The sequence below is a fragment of the Electrona antarctica genome (assembly GCF_951216825.1).
Source record: "Electrona antarctica genome assembly, chromosome: 19".
Lineage (NCBI taxonomy): Eukaryota > Metazoa > Chordata > Actinopteri > Myctophiformes > Myctophidae > Electrona > Electrona antarctica.
In genome coordinates this window covers 35,475,320-35,491,078 of record NC_136800.1, presented here as the reverse complement: position 1 = coordinate 35,491,078, position 15,759 = coordinate 35,475,320, and the positions used below count along the sequence as shown (strand labels likewise).

Here is a 15,759-nt window from a genome sequence, read left to right as displayed (position 1 = left end):
CAATTTTCAAAACATCTTGAAACAATTTGAAGAATTTGGAATATTTTGGAAACATTTTAACAACACAAACCTTGTACAGGGGATCGACCCTCGTACAAAATATTTTTTGATGGTGGTCCGTGGCCAAAACACATCAATTTAGGGGTGGTGAGAACCACTCATCTACCATGTAACAGCTTGTAAATGTCGTGTGAGGAGAGTCAAAGGAATACTGTCATTTTTCTTTAGCATCCCCACTGGCTAAAAGCAACCTGTTTGGTTGTTTAATGGTGTGTGCAGTGGTGTTCCATTTAAAGTATAAATTAAACCTACGCCCATGATTATATAATTGACATCCAAATAACCCAAAAGCAATGTACAAACCCCAGTACTGTCACACACTTCGCACATATCAATGACCACATACCAAATAAGACTACTAATAGTACTATGTGTGTCCTACACCTCTCTTACAAACGCCTGGTAACAACAGATTGTCTATTCATTCTTCACAGCAGCACTCAATAATATACAGTATGCTGCTAACTACACACTCACAATCTACTCCACTGTTCCCATAGCTTTGTGATTTATACTTAGCAGTACTCTGACTGTACTCCCAAGGCGATCCTGTGGCTTTTGGGGGAGTTTTTACCATACAAGGAGAAGAGGAGTTGAGCTCGGTTTCCTGTGGGAGGGTTCTGATTTCTCTGTCTGATTCACTCCCTCTCTATTTCTCTCCCTTAACACTCAAGTCAACACGCTCCATTTCCCTCTCTCTCTCTGTACTCTACCTCTCAATCTATCTTTACCCCTCGGGCCCTCTCTCTCCCTTTCTCTCTCTCACAGACACACACGCACAGTCGCACACACACATACAATTTGTTTCTCTCTCACTGTCTGTCCCATTTCTGTTTGTTCTTCACTGACATTGATACTTATATTTGTCACTACTATACATTTGAGTAATGTATAGTAGTGATGACAGTGTGTCAGTCAGCACACATACCAAATAAGGCAGAGATCCAATACAGTTGCTACTCATGTCATGCAAGTATGCCATGTTGTAAGCTTGAGTTCACTCACAATTGTAAAAGCTAGTAGCTAAAAGTTGCTGCTGTAGCGGCTTTTATAAACATGTGCCGAAAAAGGTTAGGCCTACATTTCCTTAGAGGGGAATTGCGATTTTGCACATACCTTTGGACAGTAGATAAACCAGAGTAAACAAGTTGCGCTTCTAGGTACCCATTGACATGGTTTTGGCTCTTTTCCCAGCTTAAGACCTCAGAGTCAACTACTGTACACAGCGGGGCTTAGCAGGATACATGACACTCCTCAGGCATAAAATAGGATGTGCATTTTGAGACATAGAGGTGTTTAAAATTCCCAGACTCTATGTATAGATTTTTGGAGAAACAAATCACATCTTGTTATCTTCTCAATGGTTTGTCCTGAAAAATAGAACAATACTAAGTTATAAACAAAGATCTAGAAATAACTAACCTGATACAAGACATATTAGATTACAGTGTTAATCCATCTAAGAGGAAAGGCTCTCTAGCGATCCACCTGTCATTTCTGTCATCATCGCAGGCACATCATGGTGTGACATAGTTGCTTCCCATGTTTCAAGTGCCTGTGGGCACAGACAGACCATGATGTCATTTGGTGGGGTTTACCTGCTACATGCGTCAGTTTCCCACTGCAGTATACCATGGACAAACAAGACCTGCAGCTAGGGGTCACATAAATACCTGCGGGAAAAACAACAACAAAACTAAATGCACAAACAATAATTGATGTGGCATCAAATTGACCAATAGAACATCTAGCAATGCTTGTTACTGTAAGTGCGTTGAGTATTAATAGTAGTATTATTATCTAAAGTCATCATTGGTTGGGTTGACAGTTAACATGACTTTAACTTATGAAGGGATGTTATTGTGATAAACCACAAATGCTGTATAGCTTGTCCTCATGTTCAAGTGCCACTGTACCGTATTGAGGATTGCTGTCTTTGCCATTCCTTAATTGTATCTAAAGCTACTACTGGTAAAAGCTAAGCTGCAACACAAGCATACTCGTCAGGGTTGACGTCACTATAGACACACAAACCTACACCCATGTAAGTACAAACATCACCTTTTTTTAATCGTTAGTGTCCTGAGGACTGTGGTAGTTTATTTGATGTCCCCTTATTGCTCAATACGTATGTTGCTTTTTCTCGTACTGACACAATGATTTTTCTTTCTTTCTTTTTGGGTGAAACACTGTTATAGGCACTGTTAGGTCTTCTTCTCTGTCTTCCTTACAGATGTATAATGTTTTCCTTCTCGGTTGTTTAAGTGTGGCTATGGATGAACATATAGTATCAAAAGCTTGGTCTCTCTAATTTCTATGCCAACCACTCTGGAAGACAAGTACAATTATACTGAATGCTGTAGGAATTCCAGGAAACCAATCTAATTGTAGACAGTAGTAATTAAATAGATCTTAATTGCTGAAGAGCTGTAGTTTATGCCTTTACAGCTTGACTGTAAAAGCCTCAAGTAGAGAACGTGCAGTAGGCTCTTTCTCTTCATTTTCTTTGGCTGGGTCCTTTCTTTCCACACAGTTCTTTTTCATTCAGCATTAGAATGACAACTATGTCCTTTCCAACCAACTCTGGTATTAACATCAATTTTGAACATTCCTCTGCTCCAACATCGACACACACACAACCGTTCCGATAGAGCAAATGGAATGTTCAGTGACTCCGATTGCAGCTCTGTTAATTGAAACAAGGTCCTTTTGGGTTTCCAGAGTTTTGGGCCTCACTCTTTACTATCTGTTATTCTTCTCTTGCTTAAAAAAAGAAAAAAAGGTGAAGAAAAAACAATCCAAATAAGGAGATAGGCAGAATATTACCAGAGCCGCTATACTGAGACATTTCTCCTGAGAGCTCTTGAGAGGTTTAGATTATACAGGGAGGGGAGGGCAAGGAAGGGAGGTAGTGGTGGTGGGGGGGTATAGTAAGTTCTCGGGGTAGCCAGGGCGGGGATTGGCAAGAAGGGGTAGACGGCTGGAAAGGGCTGTCACTGGGGACTGGGGCCGTTTCCAAAACCTCCAGTCAAGTTGAAAGCAGCAGGAGCTGTACTGAGGGCTCAGTTTGCATCCTCTCCTCCTTTGCTCCACTATCGTCTCTGCTTCTCTCGTCCCCTCCCGCGGCCACTGGCTTCTCCCTCTCTATCAGGACCTTTGCGAAGGACACTCAAAGGGAATCCCAACCGTCAACATGGAGGCCATAAAGAAGAAGATGCAGATGCTGAAATTGGACAAGGAGAATGCCATCGACAGGGCAGAGCAGGCCGAGTCCGACAAGAAGGCAGCAGAGGATAAGTGCAAACTGGTGAGACTGTGTTGGTGGGACTGGTGGAGTTTGCAGGATGGATGGGTCCAGTCAGTGTTAAAGCTGTCCTGGAAGCACTAAGCGTGTGACATTACATTAGGGTTAGGGTTAGGGTTACACATTATTTGTGTATATGTGTATGCTGTCTGTAATTCTAATTCTAATGAAAATCCTTTACTTGTGTTATTGTCTATATGCTACTTTCTACCCCAGACTATATAGATGGGAAGGAAATAATTTTTTGAATGCTTATTTTAACGTCTTAATGACGCTAGTAATCCACCTTAGGATCATTTAAATAAGTTTCACTTAAATGTCTCATATACCTTCTTTCTCTCTCTCTCTCTCTCTCTCTCTCTCTCTCTCTCTCTCTCTCTCTCTCTCTCTCTCTCTCTCTCTCTCTCTCTCTCTCTCTCTCTCTCTCTCTCTCTCTCTCATATATATATTTATTATTATGTATACTGTATAAACAAACCATAACATTACAATCAGTTGTGAGACCTTCTGCCCCACCTCCCACCGTCCTCCCCAAAAAACAAAAATGTCAAGCATCTCTCAGAGCAACAAATGATGCTACAACAGCTGAGGTTGAGCCCACAAGCCCAGTGTTCTCCTGGTGGCCAGGAGGAGGATGCCCCACAGGGACGTACAAACAGAATGGCAGACTGATGGCTGCTAGAGACATCACATACTGAGTACACCAAAGGGATTACTGAGACATGGAAGCAACAGCACCGCCCGAATAAAGTCTGACTAACCCAGCTGCCGCCCTGCTCCCCACGACCACTTTGGTGGTGGTGGTGAGGAGTTACAGGACCCTGGGGACACAGCATCACTTACTGTAGGTTGACCAGAATAAGCTTCACTTCCAACTCTATATCACCATTATAAATGTGATCATAGATTGATTGCTTACGAAGGGTCACATGAGGTCAGGAAATAGATAAAACTGATCAGGAGACAGGTACATGGAATGATGGAAATGGGGGGACCAGATACATGCCCATATTTAGTTATAAGACTTGATTATCAACTTATTCAAATCATCTTTTTGAGGGGCGCTAGCTAGTGAACACAAACGCGATGATTTGATTGGCTGATCACCCCATAGCAATGAGTTGATTGGCTGAGCAAAGTACATATTGAGGATAAAAGGTGAGGACAGAAAAGTGAAGACGCCAAAAGTGATTGGCCGGATTGTAGCTGGTAGGCTACATTAAATAATATAGGAGTTTAAGTGCTTTCCGGAATAGGATGACCATTGACTACATAAAAACATAATAAATCATAATCCACAATAGGAAGACTAAGGTTTAAAACTCATACATTTTATAAACTTATAAACATTAAAAAATTCTAAAGTTAAGAAAAAAACAAATAAAATAAATGACAGATTGAAGTGCTGTAAAGGGTATTCAAATACATGTAATAAAAAAAACATTTAGTGGACTTAACAAAATGTAAACCATGGGGCAACCTTAGACTGAGCCAGAGCCTATTATATGGCTCTGGACTGAGCTAAAGGCAGGTGTGTCTTTAATGTGAATTGTAAAGTCCACACTCTCGCATCATCATCAAAATGATCAGTGGTGGGGCAATGGTAGATGACTTGATATTTCAAGGAGGTGTGACTGTATAGATAAAGCATGCCTTGTGGAACCACATGAGACAAGCAAATCAAGAAGTTAGAGGTGTAATAATACGCGTGAGGCATCTAAATCAAGGCAATTACGGCACTGTGGGAGATGATGTCAGCAGGGCGGGGATGCCAGAGCGTGGGGAAGCTGGTGTGACACATGCACTGCTAGGATCTACATTAGAAAGAATGGAAGGAATCCAGTTTAGGTCCCTCATGCACAGAGAGTGCAAGGTAATGACAGTTGTCAAGCTCCCTGACACATGCACTCGCCAGCAGATCTTGGACATCAATGGCAAGTCTTGGTGAAATCCTAGGAGGTTATTACAGATCTGTGTAGTGTGTTTGGGTGGCAAGGGGTCCAACAGTGCTAAGTGATGCTCGCTTTGCTATTCTTGGCTCCAGTGGGGGAGTCAACCTCAGAGCATGAGACTGAGACAGGGCACAAACTACACTACAAGAAAGTTACCTAGGCACTTCAAAAGAGACTACTCAAATAAAATGCTGGAGCACTCGACTGGCACTCGACGTTTTATTATTATTTTGCAAGAGTGACTGATGTTTCAACTTGTGTTTTCTGCAGTCAAACACTACAAATGCTATTTGTCTTCAGTATCAATACACCCAGCAAACCAGGTAAAACATCCAGAACCAGCTAGGAGAAATCTGTGTTGGTATTTATCAAGCCCCTACTTATGGGTGTTAACCACGTCCCTCTATAAGTGGCTACGGTTTGAAAGCTCTTACTACGGTAATTAACATTCCAAATCTCATTCGTTTGACAAATACCTAACCTGGCCATCCCTGACTATGAATGTCACAAAAACCACAGCACTATACCGTGGCTTTTACTAAACAGTGGAGATGGAGAAATGTTCCTGGTAATTTCACAAAGAAAATGATGAATAGGATATTTCTGTATCCTTCCTGACTTCCTCCTATTTGTTGGTTTTCTGTCCTTTAGTTGGAGGATGAGCTGCTTGCTATACAGAAAAAGATGAAGGGAACAGAGGATGAGTTGGACAAGTACTCTGAGGCCCTAAAGGATGCGCAGGAGAAACTGGAGCTGTCTGAGAAAAAGGCCACAGACGTAAGTGCACCATAAAGCAAGCAAGGACCTGTCTAAAACAAGAGTCACACTATAATCAATTAATCAGTCATATAAATTAGAAGAGTCCTGACCCACCTGGCCTTTAGTCACCTCACAGCATCACCGACCATTACAGGGTTTGTCATATACTATTAGCAAAAATCTAACGCTTTCTGTTGAACCAGTTAACATTCCATACTAAATAGTTGAACCTGTAAAGGCAAGTTCAAGCTGTACAAACAGCACATCTCTTGCCTATAATATGTAGAGGAAAAGACATTGAAGTTACTCGGTTATCACTGTGATTCACAGTCGAGGTGGTTCTATAACCCACACTCCCACAGTGACTCACTGTTGTGTCTTGAACGCATAGATTGCCCCTCTCAAATTACAATAGATTAGCGAAAGGATTGCCCATTCAAGGCCAAATCTCTGAGATTTGTATACATTAAACAGAGACATTATTTGCATATCCGTCTCAAACACATAAGAACTACTTAGGGTGGGTAAAGTCCATGTTACAGGCCTCCATTTTTTGAATCTGCTCTAATAGCAGCTATTAAACCCGAACTGGTCGAACACAATCCAACTTTCTCTGAAAGGACTGATTTGAAGAAGAAGAAAATAAAAAAGTAAATCGAATGCTGATCCTTTAGCGATGACTGACTCTCTTCACATGTATTCATTTATTGCTAATTACCATTGATTCATACAGTGGTCTGTAACAACACAGCTATTTCTCAAGCTTGGCTACCCTGTAGCCACCCAGGAATCTTTGGAATGCAGCTTAAGCAAACAGAGAACCCATACTCCAGTGTCTTATGAAATCAATGCTCTGGGCTTTTTCCTGTGGGGATATCGCAGACATTCTCCCCTTGTATGGCCTTACAGCATATAGCTACACAATATGCCGTCATAAATGATGAGATTTTATGAGGTACTACTACTGCATGTGATTGAAGTACTGGGCAATAACCGTGATATCAGATGATCACATTTATATTGCTCAGATGCAACCATGTCTGTTCAAACTGGTTCAGGCAATATTTTTGCCCTCTGCAACAAATAGTTTGTGGTATACTCATTTTCCTGTGAGAGCTGGGCGAGACAGGAAGGGCAGTGGGGCGGTTTGAGTAAATATTTCACCACTCTGGTCTTATTTATCTATCAGTAAAGACTGAGTCACCAGTTGGTACTGGTAGCTGATCTGTCCTGGTTGAGTTAACTAATGATTATTTAAATTGCGCTCATGTCACGTGTTTGTGAAACATGACCTAAATATCTTTGTGTCAAATGAAAGCAATCCACTGTTGTATGCTGAAACTTATATCAGTGACAGCACAGATAAGGGCTCTGATGTCAAAGGTCAGTTTACAACCATGTCTGTCACAGATAACCTAACCCATCTGCTCAAAACCTCTTTACCCTATGTCTAATCCCAATGTTCTTATGACTTATTAATATGTGTGTGTGTGTGATCATTTCAAATAGTCCTGTTTTATAAAATCTATAATCACAATCATGATGTATACAGATAGGTCGGTGTAGCACACTAGTGGGGAGAAGGGGTCAGTAGAGAGAATGTGTCGCCACCCAATGGCTGCAGGTCATGCCTGCAACCAAATCAATTTACATTCCAAGAGGAAACTTAAGAACCCTTGTTAGAGGTTAGGTCCAACTCCTTTGTGAGGGAGCCGCCTATGAAGTAAACCTCTGGATGGCCTTTCATTTTGTAGAAGTGGGTGTATATTAGTTTGTTTTGCACTGACTTGTCTGGGCACATACTTAGAGTTGGCGCGCGCGCGCGCGGACACACACACACACACACACACACACACACACACACACAAACACACAAACTAATCAGTGCGAGTGCATGAAAAATGCAGACCAGGCAACTCTTTACGCATGCCATATAAGTCCACAATGGCAGAGTCAAATCCTTCCTCACACACCTCTTTTGTGGAGAAAAAAAAGACTAGGAGCTTCAGCCTTCCTCCCCCGTCACTATGATGTCATCTAGAGACGAGCTTCTGCCTTCTTCCCTGGATTGGAGGATCTGACCATAAATTTCCTGGAAACTCCCGACCCTTTATCTGCACTTCCTTGAATTCCTCCCTAACGAAGTTTTGCGTCTAATGAAACAGTAGTAGAACACCAACTTTTCTTCAGAAACTCGCTCATCAACTGTAGATTGGGTGGGATTTATCCTAAAATAACCCGAATTGGCTTCGAAGGGGCCGGGGGTTGACTTTTCTTGTCGCATTTTTAACTACCTGTAAGAAGAAAGAAAGAAGCAAATCGTTGGATAATGGAAGCGATTAAGAAGAAGATCCAAGCTCTTCAGCAACAAGCGGATGATGCAGAGGATCGCGCACTGGTTATACAAAGAGATCTGGACACGGAACGAGAAGGACACGAAAGAGTGAGATGTTTCATCATTAAGAACTTGGAGATAACTCACGCGTTACACGTGAAGGCTAATTATTGTTGAAAAAAGTTGTGAAAATAATGGTTAAAAGTCTGGGCAGGTACTGCGGTCTAGCGCCCCCGGGATGGCACTTAATGTGAAAATAGCCGATCTACAAGCTCACACGGCATTTCATTTGCCATTCGTTGTGAGCTTGTAGTTCGCCTATTTCCTGCAGTCAGTACGAAGAAACATAAACTCGAATATCCTGGTCAGGGCGCGTCAGCCTCGCCTAGGCAACTTTACTCCAATGTCTCAATTGTAACTTTGTATGGTCGTCATATCGGACATCGAAAGTAAAACAAACATGTCTTTAGAGTGCGAATAGATAGATAAATGATCCCGTTCAAAGTGTGTGTTTGCAAGTGATTAAATAAATAGGCGTCGTTTTTGTCAAGTAGGCTGAGTTCTTTAATGGATATTAAACATTCTGAACAATGAATGGGGTTTGAGAGAGGCGCAATTCTCCTCTCCTGCTCCCATGCAGTCTCACCCTAGTAGCCAACACAGGAAGAGAACGTATCTGTGTTATCAGTCCCACAGGAAACAGGCTGAAAAGTAACATGCTGTTAGTACACACAGCCACTATGTTTACATTACATGTAGGCTACAACTTGATCACGGTTGAGTTCCGTGTTAAAAAGGTCAGCTCCTATTTGCCATCATTAGTGAACTGTCAAAAAAGGTGTGTTGATCAAATACACACAGTCAGCTGCTTTACTAATTGTTAATAATATCCTCTAGACCAGTGGTTCTCAAGCAAGGACCCCCAGGGTTCCTTGCGGGGGTTCCAATTTCCAAATGGACCCTTCAATCTTGCAGGTCTGTAGTCTGTAATGATGAGAGTCAGAGGAGTGTACAAAATGGAACCAAATGGCCCTGCCATTTAGTTCCATTGGACTCACTGTAAGAGTAAAGTAAGTCTTGAAATAAATAAGTTTGAGAAACCACTTCTCTAGTCTAGAGTACAGTTCGATAACTTACGACCACAAAAGCTTAATTATAAAACCAGTAAATGGATTTTGTGGCTGTCTGTTTTCAACAGTAATGGCTTCACAGGTTGCCCCAAAAGCTTGTTCCACCAAGTTTTTCAGGATTGCTGTTTAACCTCTGACCTCTCTTTGTTCCCTGGCCTCCCCCCAGGCTGAGGGCGATGTGGCAGGTCTGAACCGTAGGATTCAGCTGGTAGAGGAGGAGTTGGACCGAGCCCAGGAGAGACTGGCTACAGCACTGCAGAAACTGGAGGAGGCGGAGAAGTCGGCAGATGAGAGTGAGAGGTTAGAATCTGACCTCAGTAGAACCCAAACTGGACCGTTCTTAGATGTTGGAGTTCTGGGAAAACTTGCTTCCATTCTAGTCTCAAAATGAAAATAAATAAATACTATAGCACAATGCACATTAACCCTGAGCTACCTATTTTGGGCATGTCATAGGCATAATCGAGTCAAAATTGTGCAATGTGTTTGTAAGAGCTTGTAGATCTGCTATTTCTGAACATTTTTAAAGCAGGTTTAAGTGGTTCAGGGATTGGCCTGCTAATTTGGCTCTTGAAAAACCTGAAATCTGACCTAATCTCAGTTTGGTGTTGCCAGAGCATATTGTATAATGATGTTTTGCCCTGTGGGACGGGCAGGTACATATCTTTGGTCCGACGTACTAACAGTCCGACACCCTACCCCAAACCCTAACCTAACCCTAACCGCACGTGCAAGCCAAGGGTGAGTCTTAACCGGCCAAGCATGTTGGAGCCACGGGTGAGTCATAACCGGCCACACATGTCAGAGCCACAGGTGAGTCTTAACTGGCCACATATGTCGGACTATTGGTATGTCGGACTAACTTCTGCCTCCCAGGAGGGGTGATGGTTATATATGATGGGGGATGTCATCCTATCGCTTGAAAAAAATGTATACGGACAAAATATTCGGCGGCAGTGAAATTGATTTCTTTTTTACGTCCTCCGAAATTCGCTCCGATATTCGGCCAAAAAAAGCACCAGTGTGCAAACACCTTAAATCTAAGAGATAATGTCTAACGAATGTTGTTCCTCTTCAGAGGCATGAAGGTGATTGAGAACAGAGCAATGAGAGATGAAGAGAAGATGGAGATCCAGGAGATGCAACTGAAAGAAGCCAAACACATTGCTGAGGAGGCTGACCGCAAATACGAGGAGGTAAACACAAGAAGTTTCTTATTTTAGTTACTTAATAGAGGAGCGAAAAAGTGATTTTAAATCTTCTGTTGTACAGTTCAACAATGACATTTATATTATGTTTGTTTTTCCAATTCAGGTTGCCCGCAAACTGGTTATCCTGGAGGGTGAGCTGGAGAGAGCAGAGGAGAGGGCAGAAATATCAGAACTGTAAGTGTGTGTGCGCGCGTGTGCACCTGTCTTAACAACTAAAGGGGCACTTTGCCAACTTTGGACATCGGAATCTGTTTACTTGTCATTGTGGAGTATTGCATAGCATTATGGAAAACCTTTCTGTGCCTCTTCAGCAAATGGCAAAAAGTTGTTGGGGCACGTACCCCATGGGCTCAAACATGGACATAGAAAGGTAGACGCCTCTTACGGCTCTGGGGCGGAGGGCAAGCTTCCACCTTGGTGCCAAGGAACGTAATGAAAGGAAGGGACGTGAATCACATGACTGGATGCTGCCATGACACTCATGTCCATATAACTATGGGCGCACTTCCACCATCTGTGCAAGAAAGGTCGCTCCAATGACTTGCAGCGGCGAAGGAGGTGTCTACCTTTATATGTCTATGGGCTCAAATCCCTGACGGCGAGTCCCTGGTTTGATTCCCGGCTGGCTGGACCATTTGAGCATGTCTCTCCCCTAGTCTCAGTGTTTCTGTCTCTCTCCACTGTACCTATCAAAACATTACTTGAGTAACTTCCTAAAAAAATCTAACTTTTAATTACTTGTATCACATGCTATGTAATACTCCATTATGCCAAATGTGGTTACGTGCCCCTTCATTTGAGGCGTTTATAATTAAGTGATTAAGTATCAAGTACTTTTTTCCCCGCTCATGAGGCATTCTAAAACTTCACATCATGCCATGACCAAACCATATTCATAATACATTAGTGTCTTTTTGACATGGCCTTTATTAACAGTGGTAATATTTACAATATCCTGTTATAGTAGTTGGTGTCTCACAGCAGCTGAAATGAGATACATTTTGAGTATGTTTGAGTATACTGTACATATTGATGCTTTCACTGTCTAGGCCAAGTGCAGTAAATTGTCCCTTTGATGATAGACAGACAATGACAAATCGCCTTAAGGCCTTGTGACAGTATTTCATTTCAAATCCACTTCCTGGCAGTCATACTTTGAATGGGAAACATACTCTTAGTCATACATTGTGCAACAGACTTAAACCCATTCAACCTCAGTAAATGCTCATTTTGACATAATTCTTCAATCATGCAGAAAATGTGGCGATATGGAGGAGGAGCTGAAGAATGTCACCAACAACCTCAAGTCTCTAGAGGCTCAGTCTGACAAGGTGAGCCAGCAGCATTTTATTCATCTGAGGTGACACAAACACCTGTGATAAAAACACCTGTGATAATGTATGAAATCTTTGATCATCATAAAAAGCGAACAGCCACACATGCGTTTTTAAGGATTTTATTGAAGAAAACAAATGAATTGGATGCAAAGGCGAGGGACTTTCTTTTCTTAAAAAGTATCTTCTATTAAAGGGCCACTTCACCCCTTTTGCAACCAGATCTTATTCTAATGATGTTTGGGAGATAAGAAACACTTTCCTGGGGTTTTTATGTGTGTAATGCATGTTTTTTAGATATTTTAGCATTTCAAAGTGCCAGTGATGTCATGGACACTGGTCTCACTTCCTTCCTGGACTACATGTTGTCTCAGTAAGACAGCCCTCTCCCTCTCCATAAGGTGGGGTGAGTGCAGCAAAGCATCATGGCCATTGTAGTAATCCAGCTGTGAGACCAGTGTCCATGACATCACAGACACTTTGAAATACTAAAATATCTAAAAACCCATCAAAAAATGGCTTACGAGTTTCGGCTACGCAGCCTTCATCAGAGCTGCATAGCCGAAACGCGTAAGCGTTCCTTTTTGGTGTGTGCCAATAAAGAAATGGAAATGTGAGTACTTTGTCTGCCATTTATTACATTTTTGGATGTGCTGGATTTTTTTTTAATTTTTTTTTGATGTATACTGGATTTGGGTTTAGCACTCCACTGAAAACCATTGCTGATGTGCAACCTCTTTCTCATTTATCTAAAAACACATATTACCCACATACAAACCCCAGGAAAGTGTTTCTTGTCTCCCAAACATCATTAAAATAAGATCTGGTTGCCAAAGGGGTGAAGTGGCCATTTAATGTCACTTGGCCTGTCTCAGTCCGGTATCAGTTACCATAAAGCGTAATATAAAAGTAGACGATACATATTTAATTATGTATGGTTAGAAATGTGGGTAAGCTGTGTTTGACAAAAAAAGACAAACTGATTTTATTGTATGGTTTCTGTCTCTGTAGTACTCTGTGAAAGAAGACAAATATGAAGAGGAGATCAAGGTGCTGAGTGACAGACTCAAAGAGGCAAGTTCATGTCTTTCCTGATTTGTGTTTTAGGTGGAATGCAGTCTTTACAATGCATGTCCTGTCTGTGCTGTTCTCAGGAATCTAATGTACAGTTTCATGATGAGGTTGAATGACTCAAACAATGAAATCATAATAACTTTGACCATGCCTAAGAAGAGCAGCATTGTGTGTGCGTCTGTCCGTCTGTTACCAGCTAATCTCCGGCACCGTTAACCCGGACGGTGTCAAATGTTGCACACACACACTCCCTGAATGCCAACGATGAACCTCTGCCCCAAATCTTCCAGAACGGCCTGTTATAGCGCCACCAGGAGGCTGACTTTTGTAAAACATTTTTTTTTATATTACTCCTCCAGATTCTGTCCAAAAATCCCGCAAATCGTTACACAGTATCTCTATAGTCATGTGTTCAAGACGGATCTGTCCGATATTTCATATTCCATCCTAATTGGCTTTCAAAGTTTGCAGGATTGGCCCGTTTTGAACAAAAAGCCTCAAATCATGAACGCAGTGTGGAATTTACGTGAAATCTTTCACAGACTTTCCTACTAGGCTGACGAATATATCCCACCCTTTTCACATTGGCTTGTTATAGTGCCACCAACAGGTGGATTTTTGCAAAACGCATTTTTGGAACAAAATGCTTCAAATCAAACAATTGCCATCCAAGGCTTAAGAAGAAATGGCACCCTTTTCACATTGGCCTATCATAGCGTCACCAGGAGGCCACAACCTGACCTGCCCCTGACCTGTGCCCCAAGGGGCACTTTATCTAGTTGTATATGTTTTTGTTGCTGTTTTTAATTTTGTTGTGTTGTCCCCTGTATTGTTTATTGTTATGGACCATGTTAGTCTGAAATAAAGATTGATTGTGCAGTAGGTGAGTTAACATCTTAACATCTTTCCATAGGCTGAGACCCGTGCAGAGTTCGCGGAACGGACAGTCGCTAAACTGGAAAAGAGCATTGATGACCTAGAAGGTACACTTAATTGATTTATTTTCAAGATAACATGTTTTCCCCTCTCATTCCTGTGGTGCTCTGCCATGTTTCTCTTTTGAACTTTTACCTTTCCAAACTATTAGTATTCTTAACTTTCTTTCAATCTCCCTCTCCATTGTTTCCCTGTCACTTCTACTTTCTCCTCTGACCCTGCTGCACCTGCCTGCTCTCTGCCCTTCAGATGAATTGTACACTCAGAAGCAGAAATACAAGGCTATCAGCGAGGAGCTGGACCATGCCCTCAATGATATGAACACCTTGTAAAGTCTATGCAATCTGCTAGCTTTTCGATTCTTCCTCCTGTCTCTCCTGCCTTGTCTGGAAACAATTTCTCTTTTTGTTTCTTCCCCATTTACTTTCTTTCATCTTTCTGTCAATATGAAGCTTCAATAAATATATTTGTAATCTATCTTGCGTGGTTTCAGTCCTGTTTCTTTGTTTACTTTTTCTGTTTTCTTTTAGTGTTATTAGTCTCAAATCTTACATTGGTTGTAACCAAATTGTCAAATTAAAGCCAATGTTGCCAGTGTTTTAAATCTCAACACTTTATTTCAGCGAACCTTACAAGTGCAAAAGACGAGAACCTGGAAATGCACCAAGTCCTGGACCAAACACTCCAAGAGCTGGGCAGCTTGTGAAAATATCTGGAAGAGTGAAAAGGGGAAGAACCAATGGCCCATGGTTATTTAAAGTGATAATTGTTGTTTAAAATATTTTCAACATTCCGTACATTCTTTATAACCAGGTTACATGCTTATTTTTGGCTGTGTTTACCCACCACCTTTTTTATATTTATGTTTTTATAATGTTTTGGGGCCCATTACCAATACGTGAAATTCAATGTTGGTGCTGTAAATTGTGTTGTAGACAAAAAAATAAAATAAAGTTGACATGGAACAATTGATGCATTGTTTATTGTTTATTGAATGGATCCCCATTAGCTGACGCCGGGGTGACAGTTAACACTTCCTGTGTGCATGAGTGTATTTATGCAAGTATGTGCAGTTTGAGTATACTGTACATATGTGTGAGCTATAAAATGATTAATTCTGTGTAGTGTACTCCAGTGGTTCTCAACCTGTGCAATTCTTCCTCTTTTTTTGGGGGGACGACGACGACATTGAAGTGACATTTTAGGGCCTTTTTATGGCCTTTCATAACAAGACCCACACACACAGAGATAAAAAAAATAATACCATTGCTGTATCAAAAGTGATACAACTATACTATTAAAAACTGTTCAAATTGTGAAATAATAAAGAGGTAAATTATTTATCTGGAACCGGAGGCAATCTAAATGTAATGCCTTAACTCCTACATTCCAACTGCTTATTGTCCCCAGTTTCAAATATGATTACTTTGGGGGGGCACTTACCTGAAAAAGTTCAGAACCACATGGTGTACTCTTTACTACTCTGTGTGCAGCACGCATAAGTCATAAACACACATGGTGTGGCTACATTAATTGCTCCTGAAATAATCTTGTGTGGCTACATTCATTTCTATTTGCTCCTGAAATATCACATCTGGCTTATCCTATATTTCTATAAAAGAAGTTCAGGGTTACAGTAATTTAACATTGAGGTGCCCACTCTT

General features: G+C 41.4%; 1 protein-coding gene across 2 annotated transcripts; it reads left to right on the top strand.

Annotated features, from left to right (window-relative positions):
* The first annotated feature begins 3,114 nt into the window (after positions 1 to 3,114).
* On the top strand, positions 3,115 to 15,067 carry LOC306943690 (tropomyosin alpha-4 chain-like). 2 transcript variants are annotated; one of them, XM_079530200.1, is made up of 9 exons: positions 3,115 to 3,367; positions 5,968 to 6,093; positions 9,707 to 9,840; positions 10,619 to 10,736; positions 10,855 to 10,925; positions 12,007 to 12,082; positions 13,097 to 13,159; positions 14,073 to 14,142; positions 14,719 to 15,067. In XM_079530200.1, the coding sequence occupies exons 1-9, from the start codon at positions 3,254 to 3,256 to the stop codon at positions 14,799 to 14,801; spliced, it is 855 nt and encodes a 284-aa protein (XP_079386326.1). In that variant the 5' UTR covers positions 3,115 to 3,253; the 3' UTR covers positions 14,802 to 15,067. The 2 variants fall into 2 exon arrangements, with proteins under 2 accessions (XP_079386326.1, XP_079386327.1); XM_079530201.1 differs by lacking the exons at positions 3,115 to 3,367; positions 5,968 to 6,093 and adding an exon at positions 8,027 to 8,518.
* Positions 15,068 to 15,759: the final 692 nt, after the last annotated feature.

What these genes read in the sequence shown, in the direction of transcription:
- LOC306943690 (XM_079530200.1), top strand. Translation starts at nt 3,254, where the DNA reads ATGGAGGCCATAAAGAAGAAGATGCAGATGCTGAAATTGGACAAGGAG. An exon ending in TCGGCAGATGAGAGTGAGAG is followed by an intron (nt 9,841 to 10,618) that starts GTTAGAATCTGA and finishes GTTCCTCTTCAG; the next exon opens with AGGCATGAAGGTGATTGAGA. An exon ending in CTGACCGCAAATACGAGGAG is followed by an intron (nt 10,737 to 10,854) that starts GTAAACACAAGA and finishes TTTCCAATTCAG; the next exon opens with GTTGCCCGCAAACTGGTTAT.